The 12984-nt window shown below is 49.5% G+C and overlaps 1 protein-coding gene across 1 annotated transcript in view; it reads right to left on the bottom strand.

Annotated features, from left to right (window-relative positions):
* Positions 1–12583, bottom strand: part of dnah5l (dynein, axonemal, heavy chain 5 like) — a 314079-nt gene extending 301496 nt beyond the window's left edge. Inside the window, exons 1-10 of the mRNA XM_072451290.1 lie at positions 12492–12583; positions 11615–11711; positions 11034–11114; positions 9974–10228; positions 7411–7569; positions 5814–5932; positions 5450–5586; positions 5219–5381; positions 1394–1505; positions 925–1053 (exon numbers count right to left, since the gene is read on the bottom strand). Of these exons, the coding sequence (XP_072307391.1) occupies positions 925–1053; positions 1394–1505; positions 5219–5381; positions 5450–5586; positions 5814–5932; positions 7411–7569; positions 9974–10228; positions 11034–11114; positions 11615–11711; positions 12492–12583 (1344 nt within the window). The remainder of the gene's footprint in view (positions 1–924; positions 1054–1393; positions 1506–5218; positions 5382–5449; positions 5587–5813; positions 5933–7410; positions 7570–9973; positions 10229–11033; positions 11115–11614; positions 11712–12491) is intronic.
* Positions 12584–12984: the final 401 nt, after the last annotated feature.

The following is a 12984-nucleotide window of genomic DNA, read 5'->3' as shown; positions in this document are numbered from 1 at the left end:
GCAGGTGTGAAGCAGATGTGAAGCAGGTGTGAACCAGGTGTGAACCAGGTCTGAAGCAGATGTGAAGCAGGTGTGAAGCAGATGTGAAGCAGGTGTGAACCAGGTGTGAACCAGGTGTGAACCAGGTCTGAAGCAGATGTGAAGCAGGTGTGAAGCAGATGTGAAGCAGGTGTGAACCAGGTGTGAACCAGGTCTGAAACAGATGTGAACCAGGTCTGAAGCAGATGTGAAGCAGGTGTGAAGCAGATGTGAAGCAGGTGTGAACCAGGTGTGAACCAGGTGTGAACCAGGTCTGAAGCAGATGTGAACCAGGTCTGAAGCAGATGTGAAGCAGGTCTGAAGCAGGTGTGAACCAGGTGTGAAGCAGGTGTGAAGCAGGTGTGAAGCAGGTGTGAACCAGGTCTGAAGCAGATGTGAAGCAGGTGTGAACCAGGTCTGAAGCAGATGTGAAGCAGGTGTGAAGCAGGTGTGAACCAGGTCTGAAGCAGATGTGAAGCAGGTGTGAAGCAGGTGTGAAGCAGGTGTGAACCAGATGTGAAGCAGGTGTGAAGCAGGTGTGAAGCAGGTGTGAAGCAGGTGTGAAGCAGGTGTGAACCAGGTCTGAAGCAGATGTGAAGCAGGTGTGAAGCAGGTGTGAAGCAGGTGTGAACCAGATGTGAAGCAGGTGTGAAGCAGGTGTGAAGCAGGTGTGAAGCAGGTGTGAACCAGATGTGAAGCAGGTGTGAAGCAGGTCTGAAGCAGATGTGAAGCAGGTGTGAAGCAGGTGTGAAGCAGGTGTGAAGCAGGTGTGAAGCAGATGTGAAGCAGGTCTGAAGCAGGTGTGAACCAGATGTGAAGCAGGTGTGAAGCAGGTGTGAACCAGATGTGAAGCAGGTGTGAAGCAGGTCTGAAGCAGATGTGAAGCAGGTGTGAACCAGGTCTCACCTCGATTTCGTCCTTGTGCTGCAGCAGTGGAGCCTTCATGATGTCTCTGAGACAGAACGTCTCAGACTGAACCTGGAAACTGTGTCCGGTCACTTCAGAGAGACGCTCCCAGTGACGAGGCAGCATGGCCTGGAGAAGAACAGGACTGAACCGGGTCTAAACCGGGTCTAAACCAGGACTAAACCATGAATAAACCAGGACTAAACCAGGACTAAACTAGGACTAAACCATGAATAAACCAGGTCTAAACCAGGACTAAACCAGGACTAAACCATGAATAAACCAGGACTAAACCAGGTCTGAACCAGGAATAAACCAGGACTAAACCATGAATAAACCAGGACTAAACCATGAATAAACCAGGACTAAACCATGAATAAACCAGGTCTAAACCAGGACTAAACCAGGACTAAACCAGGACTAAACCAGGGCTAAACCAGGGCTAAACCAGGTCTGAACCAGGACTCACCTTGCTGGTCATCATGCAGAGCAGAGGGCAGGTCTCGGTGAAGTCGTCGATGGTTTTCTTCAGGTCTTTAAACGCCTGCCAGTCCTTCAGAGCTTTGGGCAGCTTCCTGATCCTGAACACAGAACCCTCTTCATCACTGAACACAGAACCCTCGTCATCACTGAACACAGAACCCTCGTCATCACTGAACACTGAACCCTCGTCATCACTGAACACAGAACCCTCGTCATCACTGAACACTGAACCCTCGTCATCACTGAACACTGAACCCTCGTCATCACTGAACACTGAACCCTCGTCATCACTGAACACAGAACCCTCTTCATCACTGAACACAGAACCCTCTTCATCACTGAACACTGAACCCTCGTCATCACTGAACACTGAACCCTCTTCATCACTGAACACAGAACCCTCGTCATCACTGAACACAGAACCCTCTTCAACACAGAACCCTCGTCATCACTGAACACAGAACCCTCGTCATCACTGAACACAGAACCCTCGTCATCACTGAACACTGAACCCTCGTCATCACTGAACACAGAACCCTCTTCATCACTGAACACAGAACCCTCGTCATCACTGAACACTGAACCCTCGTCATCACTGAACACAGAACCCTCGTCATCACTGAACACAGAACCCTCTTCATCACTGAACACTGAACCCTCTTCATCACTGAACACAGAACCCTCTTCATCACTGAACACTGAACCCTCTTCATCACTGAACACTGAACCCTCGTCATCACTGAACACTGAACCCTCTTCATCACTGAACACAGAACCCTCGTCATCACTGAACACAGAACCCTCTTCATCACTGAACACTGAACCCTCGTCATCACTGAACACAGAACCCTCGTCATCACTGAACACAGAACCCTCGTCATCACTGAACACAGAACCCTCGTCATCACTGAACACTGAACCCTCTTCATCACTGAACACAGAACCCTCTTCATCACTGAACACTGAACCCTCTTCATCACTGAACACTGAACCCTCTTCATCACTGAACACTGAATCCTCTTCATCACTGAACACAGAACCCTCTTCATCACTGAACCCTCTTCATCACTGAACACTGAACCCTCTTCATCACTGAACACTGAACCATCGTCATCACTGAACACTGAACCCTCTTCATCACTGAACACTGAACCCTCGTCATCACTGAACACAGAACCCTCGTCATCACTGAACACAGAACCCTCGTCATCACTGAACACAGAACCCTCGTCATCACTGAACACTGAACCCTCTTCATCACTGAACACAGAACCCTCTTCATCACTGAACACTGAACCCTCTTCATCACTGAACACTGAATCCTCTTCATCACTGAACACAGAACCCTCTTCATCACTGAACCCTCTTCATCACTGAACACTGAACCCTCTTCATCACTGAACACAGAACCCTCGTCATCACTGAACCCTCTTCATCACTGAACACTGAACCCTCTTCATCACTGAACACTGAACCCTCTTCATCACTGAACACAGAACCCTCTTCATCACTGAACACAGAACCCTCGTCATCACTGAACACAGAACCCTCTTCATCACTGAACACAGAACCCTCTTCATCACTGAACCCTCTTCATCACTGAACACTGAACCCTCGTCATCACTGAACACTGAACCCTCTTCATCACTGAACACTGAACCCTCGTCATCACTGAACACTGAACCCTCTTCATCACTGAACACTGAACCCTCGTCATCACTGAACACTGAACCCTCTTCATCACTGAACACTGAACCCTCGTCATCACTGAACACAGAACCCTCTTCATCACTGAACACTGAACCCTCTTCATCACTGAACACTGAACCCTCGTCATCACTGAACACAGAACCCTCTTCATCACTGAACACAGAACCCTCATCATCACTGAACACTGAACCCTCTTCAACACTGAACACAGAACCCTCATCATCACTGAACACTGAACCCTCTTCAACACTGAACCCTCTTCATCACTGAACACTGAACCCTCTTCATCACTGAACACAGAACCCTCTTCATCACTGAACACTGAACCCTCTTCATCACTGAACACAGAACCCTCGTCATCACTGAACACAGAACCCTCTTCATCACTGAACACAGAACCCTCATCATCACTGAACACTGAACCCTCTTCAACACTGAACACAGAACCCTCATCATCACTGAACACTGAACCCTCTTCAACACTGAACCCTCTTCATCACTGAACACTGAACCCTCTTCATCACTGAACACTGAACCCTCGTCATCACTGAACACTGAACCCTCTTCATCACTGAACACTGAACCCTCGTCATCACTGAACACAGAACCCTCTTCATCACTGAACACTGAACCCTCTTCATCACTGAACACAGAACCCTCGTCATCACTGAACACAGAACCCTCTTCATCACTGAACACAGAACCCTCATCATCACTGAACACTGAACCCTCTTCAACACTGAACACAGAACCCTCATCATCACTGAACACTGAACCCTCTTCAACACTGAACCCTCTTCATCACTGAACACTGAACCCTCTTCATCACTGAACACAGAACCCTCTTCATCACTGAACACTGAACCCTCTTCATCACTGAACACAGAACCCTTGTCATCACTGAACACAGAACCCTCTTCATCACTGAACACAGAACCCTCATCATCACTGAACACTGAACCCTCTTCAACACTGAACCCTCTTCATCACTGAACACTGAACCCTCTTCATCACTGAACACTGAACCCTCTTCGTCACTGAACACTGAACCCTCGTCATCACTGAACACAGAACCCTCTTCATCACTGAACACAGAACCCTCATCATCACTGAACACTGAACCCTCTTCAACACTGAACCCTCATCATCACTGAACACTGAACCCTCTTCATCACTGAACCCTCTTCATCACTGAACACAGAACCCTCGTCATCACTGAACACTGAACCCTCTTCATCACTGAACACTGAACCCTCTTCATCACTGAACACTGAACCCTCTTCATCACTGAACACAGAACCCTCATCATCACTGAACACTGAACCCTCTTCAACACTGAACCCTCTTCATCACTGAACACAGAACCCTCGTCATCACTGAACACTGAACCCTCTTCAACACTGAACCCTCTTCATCACTGAACACTGAACCCTCTTCATCACTGAACACAGAACCCTCTTCATCACTGAACACTGAACCCTCTTCATCACTGAACACAGAACCCTCTTCATCACTGAACACTGAACCCTCTTCATCACTGAACACTGAACCCTCTTCATCACTGAACACAGAACCCTCTTCATCACTGAACACTGAACCCTCTTCATCACTGAACACAGAACCCTCTTCATCACTGAACACTGAACCCTCTTCATCACTGAACCCTCTTCATCACTGAACACAGAACCCTCGTCATCACTGAACACTGAACCCTCTTCATCACTGAACACTGAACCCTCTTCATCACTGAACACAGAACCCTCATCATCACTGAACACTGAACCCTCTTCAACACTGAACCCTCTTCATCACTGAACACAGAACCCTCGTCATCACTGAACACTGAACCCTCTTCAACACTGAACCCTCTTCATCACTGAACACTGAACCCTCTTCATCACTGAACACAGAACCCTCTTCATCACTGAACACTGAACCCTCTTCATCACTGAACACAGAACCCTCTTCATCACTGAACACTGAACCCTCTTCATCACTGAACACTGAACCCTCTTCATCACTGAACACAGAACCCTCTTCATCACTGAACACTGAACCCTCTTCATCACTGAACACAGAACCCTCGTCATCACGTCCGGACCTGTTCTGGAAGTCCTGCAGCTCGGCGCTGATCTTGTCGATGTCCAGTTGTGTCCAGAGCAGCTCCTGGTAGCGGCTGACGCTGGAGCTCACACACTCGTACAGAACGTAGAGTTTAGAGAGCAGAGACAGCTCCCTCCGGATCCGCTGCAGCTCCGGGTACTCTAAGGCCAGAGCAGAGGAAGAGAACCCGCTCACACCCGGATCCACGTCACGCTCATGAAGACAGTACCATTGACAGTGAGTCCGAACAGCTCCTCTCCTCCTGAGAACGTGGTGAACCTGCTCCACAGCTCCTCCATGTTCCTCTGGAAGCTCTGCAGACGCTCAGAGGCTTCACACGGAGCCAGGCCCTCCACCCCGGGGCCCCTGTGGACCAGAGCCAGGGTTAAGAACCAAAGACCTCATGTCCCGGTTTAGTCCTGGTTTAGACCTGGTTTAGTCCTGGTTTAGTCCTGGTTTAGTCCTGGTTTAGACCTGGTTTAGGTTTAGTCCTGGTTTAGACCTGGTTTAGTCCTGGTTTAGACCTGGTTTAGGTTTAGTCCTGGTTTAGACCTGGTTTAGTCCTGGTTTAGACCTGGTTTAGTCCCTGTTACCGTTGCTCGTAGTCGGAGCAGAACGTGTCGACGTCGGTCTTGAAGATCTTCACTGACGTCAGGAGCTCGGTCTTCATCCTGGGCTCCATCTGGATCAGAGAGTCCTGGGTCTGGACCACCTGCAGACCAGACACAGGGTCAGAGGTCAGATCACACACAGGGTCAGAGGTCAGACCACACACAGGGTCAGAGGTCAGATCACACACAGGGTCAGAGGTCAGACCACACACAGGGTCAGAGGTCAGATCACACACAGGGTCAGAGGTCAGATCACACACAGGGTCAGAGGTCAGACCACACACAGGGTCAGAGGTCAGACCACACACAGGGTCAGAGGTCAGACCACACACAGGGTCAGAGGTCAGATCACACACAGGGTCAGAGGTCAGACCACACACAGGGTCAGAGGTCAGATCACACACGGGGTCAGAGGTCAGATCACACACAGGGTCATAGGTCAGATCACACACAGGGTCATAGGTCAGATCACACACAGGGTCAGAGGTCAGATCACACATAGGGTCAGAGGTCAGACCACACACGGGGTCAGAGGTCAGATCACACACGGGGTCAGAGGTCAGACCACACACAGGGTCAGAGGTCAGACCACACACAGGGTCAGAGGTCAGATCACACACAGGGTCAGAGGTCAGACCACACACAGGGTCAGAGGTCAGACCACACACAGGGTCAGAGGTCAGATCACACACAGGGTCAGAGGTCAGATCACACACAGGGTCAGATCACACACAGGGTCAGAGGTCAGACCACACACAGGGTCAGAGGTCAGATCACACACAGGGTCAGAGGTCAGATCACACACAGGGTCAGAGGTCAGACCACACACAGGGTCAGAGGTCAGATCACACACAGGGTCAGAGGTCAGATCACACACAGGGTCAGAGGTCAGATCACACACGGGGTCAGAGGTCAGATCACACACAGGGTCATAGGTCAGATCACACACAGGGTCAGAGGTCAGATCACACACAGGGTCAGAGGTCGGATCACACATAGGGTCAGAGGTCAGACCACACACGGGGTCAGAGGTCAGATCACACACGGGGTCAGAGGTCAGACCACACACAGGGTCAGATGTCAGACCACACACAGGATCAGAGGTCAGATCACACACAGGGTCAGAGGTCAGATCACACACAGGGTCAGAGGTCAGACCACACACGGGGTCAGAGGTCAGACCCTAGTCCTGACTCTGGCACCAGCAGGAGGCTGGTCCATGATCTAACAGCAGCATGTACATGTTGAAAAGAAGGGGTCCCAGGACTGACCCTTGGGGCACCCCACAGGTCAGGGGCATGTGGTTCGAGACACAGGTACTAATTTCAACAAAGTACTTCCTGTCTTCCAGACTGGACCTTAACCAGGTCCAGTCCTGGTCCTGGTCCTGGTCCTGGTCCTGGTCCAGTCCTGGTCCAGGTCCAGGTCCTGGTCCAGGTCCTGGTCCTGGTCCTGGTCCTGGTCCTGGTCAAGTCCAGGTCCTGGTCCAGGTCCAGGTCCTGGTCCTGGTCCTGGTCCTGGTCCAGTCCCGGTCCCGGTCCCGGTCCCGGTCCTGGTCCTGGTCCTGGTCCAGTCTCACCAGAGTCCTGAGCTGGTTCCAGTGGTACAGCAGAGCGTCTGTTCTCTCTGCGTGGCTATTGTTGTTGTTGTTGTTGTTGTTGTTGTTGTCCTGGAGGAGACTGAAGGACTCTTCTACATGAGCGATGGAGGACTCGACGTGGATCTCCTGCTCTCGAACCTGTAACATTTTATGGTTTTATTGACATTTACAACAGTCGAATCCACAGCTTTTATTCTGAAAAACCCTTTGTTGGCAGAGGTCTGTCCTAAACCCTTTGTTGGCAGAGGTCTGTCCTAAACCCTTTGTTGGCAGAGGTCTGTTCTATACCCTTTGTTGGCAGAGGTCTGTTCTAAACCCTTTTTTGGCAGAGGTCTGTTCTAAACCCTTTGTTGGCAGAGGTCTGTTCTAAACCCTTTGTTGGAAGAGGTCTGTTCTAAACCCGTTGTTGGCAGAGGTCTGTTCTATACCCTTTGTTGGCAGAGGTCTGTTCTATACCCTTTGTTGGCAGAGGTCTGTTCTAAACCCTTTGTTGGCAGAGGTCTGTTCTAAACCCTTTGTTGGCAGAGGTCTGTTCTAAACCCTTTGTTGGCAGAGGTCTGTTCTAAACCCTTTTTTGGCAGAGGTCTGTTCTAAACCCTTTGTTGGCAGAGGTCTGTTCTAAACCCTTTGTTGGAAGAGGTCTGTTCTAAACCCGTTGTTGGCAGAGGTCTGTTCTATACCCTTTGTTGGCAGAGGTCTGTTCTATACCCTTTGTTGGCAGAGGTCTGTTCTAAACCCTTTGTTGGCAGAGGTCTGTCCTAAACCCTTTGTTGGCAAAGGTCTGTTCTAAACCCTTTGTTGGCAGAGGTCTGTCCTAAACCCTTTGTTGGCAGAGGTCTGTTCTAAACCCTTTGTTGGCAGAGGTCTGTTCTAAACCCTTTGTTGGCAGAGGTCTGTTCTAAACCCTTTGTTGGCAGAGGTCTGTCCTAAACCCTTTGTTGGCAGAGGTCTGTCCTAAATCCTTTGTTGGCAGAGGTCTGTCCTAAACCCTTTGTTGGAAGAGGTCTGTTCTAAACCCTTTGTTGGCAGAGGTCTGTCCTAAACCCTTTGTTGGCAGAGGTCTGTTCTATACCCTTTGTTGGCAGAGGTCTGTTCTAAACCCTTTGTTGGCAGAGGTCTGTCCTAAACCCTTTGTTGGCAGAGGTCTGTTCTAAACCCTTTGTTGGCAGAGGTCTGTTCTAAACCCTTTGTTGGCAGAGGTCTGTTCTAAACCCTTTGTTGGAAGAGGTCTGTTCTAAACCCTTTGTTGGCAGAGGTCTGTTCTAAACCCTTTGTTGGCAAAGGTCTGTTCTAAACCCTTTGTTGGCAGAGGTCTGTTCTAAACCCTTTGTTGGAAGAGGTCTGTTCTAAACCCTTTGTTGGCAGAGGTCTGTTCTAAACCCTTTGTTGGCAAAGGTCTGTTCTAAACCCTTTGTTGGCAGAGGTCTGTTCTAAACCCTTTGTTGGAAGAGGTCTGTTCTAAACCCGTTGTTGGCAGAGGTCTGTTCTATACCCTTTGTTGGCAGAGGTCTGTTCTATACCCTTTGTTGGCAGAGGTCTGTTCTAAACCCTTTGTTGGCAGAAGTCTGTCCTAAACCCTTTGTTGGCAAAGGTCTGTTCTAAACCCTTTGTTGGCAGAGGTCTGTCCTAAACCCTTTGTTGGCAGAGGTCTGTTCTAAACCCTTTGTTGGCAGAGGTCTGTTCTAAACCCTTTGTTGGCAGAGGTCTGTTCTAAACCCTTTGTTGGCAGAGGTCTGTCCTAAACCCTTTGTTGGAAGAGGTCTGTCCTAAACCCTTTGTTGGCAGAGGTCTGTTCTATACCCTTTGTTGGCAGAGGTCTGTTCTATACCCTTTGTTGGCAGAGGTCTGTTCTAAACCCTTTGTTGGCAGAGGTCTGTCCTAAACCCTTTGTTGGCAGAGGTCTGTTCTAAACCCTTTGTTGGCAGAGGTCTGTTCTAAACCCTTTGTTGGCAGAGGTCTGTTCTAAACCCTTTGTTGGAAGAGGTCTGTTCTAAACCCTTTGTTGGCAAAGGTCTGTTCTATACCCTTTGTTGGCAGAGGTCTGTTCTAAACCCTTTGTTGGAAGAGGTCTGTTCTAAACCCTTTGTTGGCAGAGGTCTGTTCTAAACCCTTTGTTGGAAGAGGTCTGTTCTAAACCCTTTGTTGGCAGAGGTCTGTTCTAAACCCTTTGTTGGAAGAGGTCTGTTCTAAACCCTTTGTTGGCAGAGGTCTGTTCTAAACCCTTTGTTGGAAGAGGTCTGTTCTAAACCCTTTGTTGGCAGAGGTCTGTTCTAAACCCTTTGTTGGCAAAGGTCTGTTCTAAACCCTTTGTTGGCAGAGGTCTGTTCTAAACCCTTTGTTGGAAGAGGTCTGTTCTAAACCCTTTGTTGGCAGAGGTCTGTTCTAAACCCTTTGTTGGAAGAGGTCTGTTCTAAACCCTTTGTTGGCAGAGGTCTGTTCTAAACCCTTTGTTGGCAAAGGTCTGTTCTAAACCCTTTGTTGGCAGAGGTCTGTTCTAAACCCTTTGTTGGCCGAGGTCTGTTCTATACCCATCAGATCCCACCTCTCTTAACGTTGCCATGGCAGCACGGACGTCCTCGAGGTCTGTGATTGGCCGCTGCAGTCGTTTGATGTTGGTGTCGGCGAATGAGAAGACCTCGTCCATCTGCGCAGAAGCTCGACGGTTCAAAGCTCCGCCCAACGCTCTCTTCCACTGGAAACACTCGGACTTCAGGGAACGCTTGACCTGGTCAGAGTCCAGGACCAACCAGCCCACGGTCCAGAGTCCAGGAAGGTCCTCGATCTGGGACTCCAGGGTCTGCAGCAAAGCATCATGGGAGGAAATCAGACAAACCAGGTCTAAACCAGGTCTAAACCAGGACTAAACCAGATCTAAACCAGGACTAAACCAGGTCTAAACCAGGACTAAACCAGATCTAAACCAGGACTAAACCAGATCTAAACCAGGACTAAACCAGATCTAAACCAGGACTAAACCAGGACTAAACCAGGTCTAAACCAGGACTAAACCAGATCTAAACCAGGTCTAAACCAGGACTAAACCAGATCTAAACCAGGACTAAACCAGGTCTAAACCAGGACTAAACCAGATCTAAACCAGGACAAAACCAGGTCTAAACCAGGACTAAACCAGATCTAAACCAGGACTAAACCAGGTCTAAACCAGGACTAAACCAGGTCTAAACCAGGACTAAACCAGATCTAAACCAGGACTAAACCAGGACTAAACCAGGTCTAAACCAGGACTAAACCAGATCTAAACCAGGTCTAAACCAGGACTAAACCAGATCTAAACCAGGACTAAACCAGGTCTAAACCAGGACTAAACCAGATCTAAACCAGGACAAAACCAGGTCTAAACCAGGACTAAACCAGATCTAAACCAGGACTAAACCAGGTCTAAACCAGGACTAAACCAGATCTAAACCAGGACAAAACCAGGTCTAAACCAGGACTAAACCAGATCTAAACCAGGACTAAACCAGATCTAAACCAGGACTAAACCAGGTCTAAACCAGGACTAAACCAGATCTAAACCAGGACTAAACCAGGTCTAAACCAGGACTAAACCAGATCTAAACCAGGACTAAACCAGGACTCACTGAGTAGTGTTGGATTTGAGAGCTGAACTCAGACAGAGATGGACTGGTCTGAAGGAAAATCTGGACCTGCTCCTCTGGATCCTGAACACAAAGTGTTTAATTAATATAAATATTGTGGTCCGGTCTGTGGTCCGGTCTGTGGTCCGGCCTGCGGTCCGGTCCTCGTCTGTGGTCCAGTCCTCGTCTGTGGTCCGGTCTGTGGTCTGGTTTGTGGTCCGGTCTGTGGTCCGGTCCTCGTCTCGTCTGTGGTCCTCGTCTGTGGTCCGGTCCTCGTCTGTGGTCCGGTCCTCGTCTGTGGTCCGGTCCTCGTCTGTGGTCCGGTCATCGTCTGTGGTCCGGTCCTCGTCTGTGGCCCTCGTCTGTGGTCCGGTCCTCGTCTGTGGTCCGGTCCTCGTCTGTGGTCCGGTCCTCGTCTGTGGTCCGGTCATCGTCTGTGGTCCGGTCCTCGTCTGTGGTCCGGTCCTCGTCTCGTCTGTGGTCCGGTCCTCGTCTGTGGTCCGGTCCTCGTCTCGTCTGTGGTCCGGTCCTCGTCTGTGGTCCGGTCCTCATCTGTGGTCCGGTCCTCGTCTCATGGGACAGACCTGGAGCCAGAGGCAGGAGAAGTGTGTGAGCCCGTTTAAAGTCTCAGCTGTGGACGATCTGAGCGACGAGACCGAGGCACCGAGCTGCAGCACCAGCCTGAGACACAAGGGGGCAGTGCACTTCACCACAACAGTCCATAATGAGTGTAAACCAGGTCTAAACCAGGACTAAACCAGAACTAAACCAGGTCTAAACCAGGACTAAACCAGGTCTAAACCAGGACTAAACCAGAACTAAACCAGGTCCAAACCAGGACTAAATCAGAACTAAACCAGGACTAAACCAGGTCTAAACCAGGACTAAACCAGAACTAAACCAGGTCTAAACCAGGACTAAACCAGAACTAAACCAGGACTAAACCAGGACTAAACCAGAACTAAAGTAGGACTAAACCAGGACTAAACCAGAACTAAACCAGGTCTAAACCAGGACTAAACCAGAACTAAACCAGGACTAAACCAGAACTAAAGCAGGACTAAACCAGGACTAAACCAGGACTAAACCAGAACTAAACCAGGTCTAAACCAGGACTAAACCAGAACTAAACCAGGACTAAACCAGGACTAAACCAGGACTAAACCAGGTCTAAACCAGGACTAAACCAGGACTAAACCAGAACTAAACCAGGTCTAAACCAGGACTAAACCAGAACTAAACCAGGACTAAACCAGGACTAAACCAGGACTAAACCAGGTCTAAACCAGGACTAAACCAGGACTAAACCAGGACTAAACAAGGACTAAACCAGGTCTTAACCAGGACTAAACCAGGACTAAACCAGGACTAAACCATGTCTACCCCAGGACTAAACCAGGACTAAACCAGGACTAAACCAGGACTAAACCAGGACTAAACCAGGACTAAACCAGGACTGACTTGATGATGTCCTTGTGCTCTGACACGACTCTCTCCGTGGTCCTGAGAACAGGAGGCTTCGCAGGAACGTCTTCTCCTGACGCCAGCTCCATCTGAAAAGGAACAAGATGTTTCCACTTCCATCCAGAACTACTGTGGACCCCTGCTGGACGTACGAGGGATTACACTGTGTGTGTTGAGTGAGTGTTGAGTGAGTGTTGAGCGAGTGTTGAGCATGTGTTGAGCATGTGTTGAGCGAGTGTTGAGAGAGTGTTGAGAGAGTGTTGAGCGAGTGTTGAGCATGTGTTGAGCGAGTGTTGAGTGTTGAGAGAGTGTTGAGCGAGTGTTGAGCGAGTGTTGAGAGAGTGTTGAGTGAGTGTTGAGCGAGTGTTGAGCATGTGTTGAGCGAGTGTTGAGAGAGTGTTGAGAGAGTGTTGAGCGAGTGTTGAGCGAGTGTTGAGCATGTGTTGAGAGAGTGTTGAGAGAGTGTTGAGCGAGTGTTGAGCGAGTGTTG

This window comes from Eucyclogobius newberryi, unplaced genomic scaffold (assembly GCF_026437365.1).
Source record: "Eucyclogobius newberryi isolate DKJ021-1_F unplaced genomic scaffold, fEucNew1.0.hap1 SCAF_18, whole genome shotgun sequence".
In the NCBI taxonomy this organism is placed as follows: Eukaryota; Metazoa; Chordata; class Actinopteri; order Gobiiformes; family Gobiidae; genus Eucyclogobius; species Eucyclogobius newberryi.
Note: the sequence above shows the minus strand (reverse complement) of the source record. Positions and strands in the feature narration are given on the sequence as shown.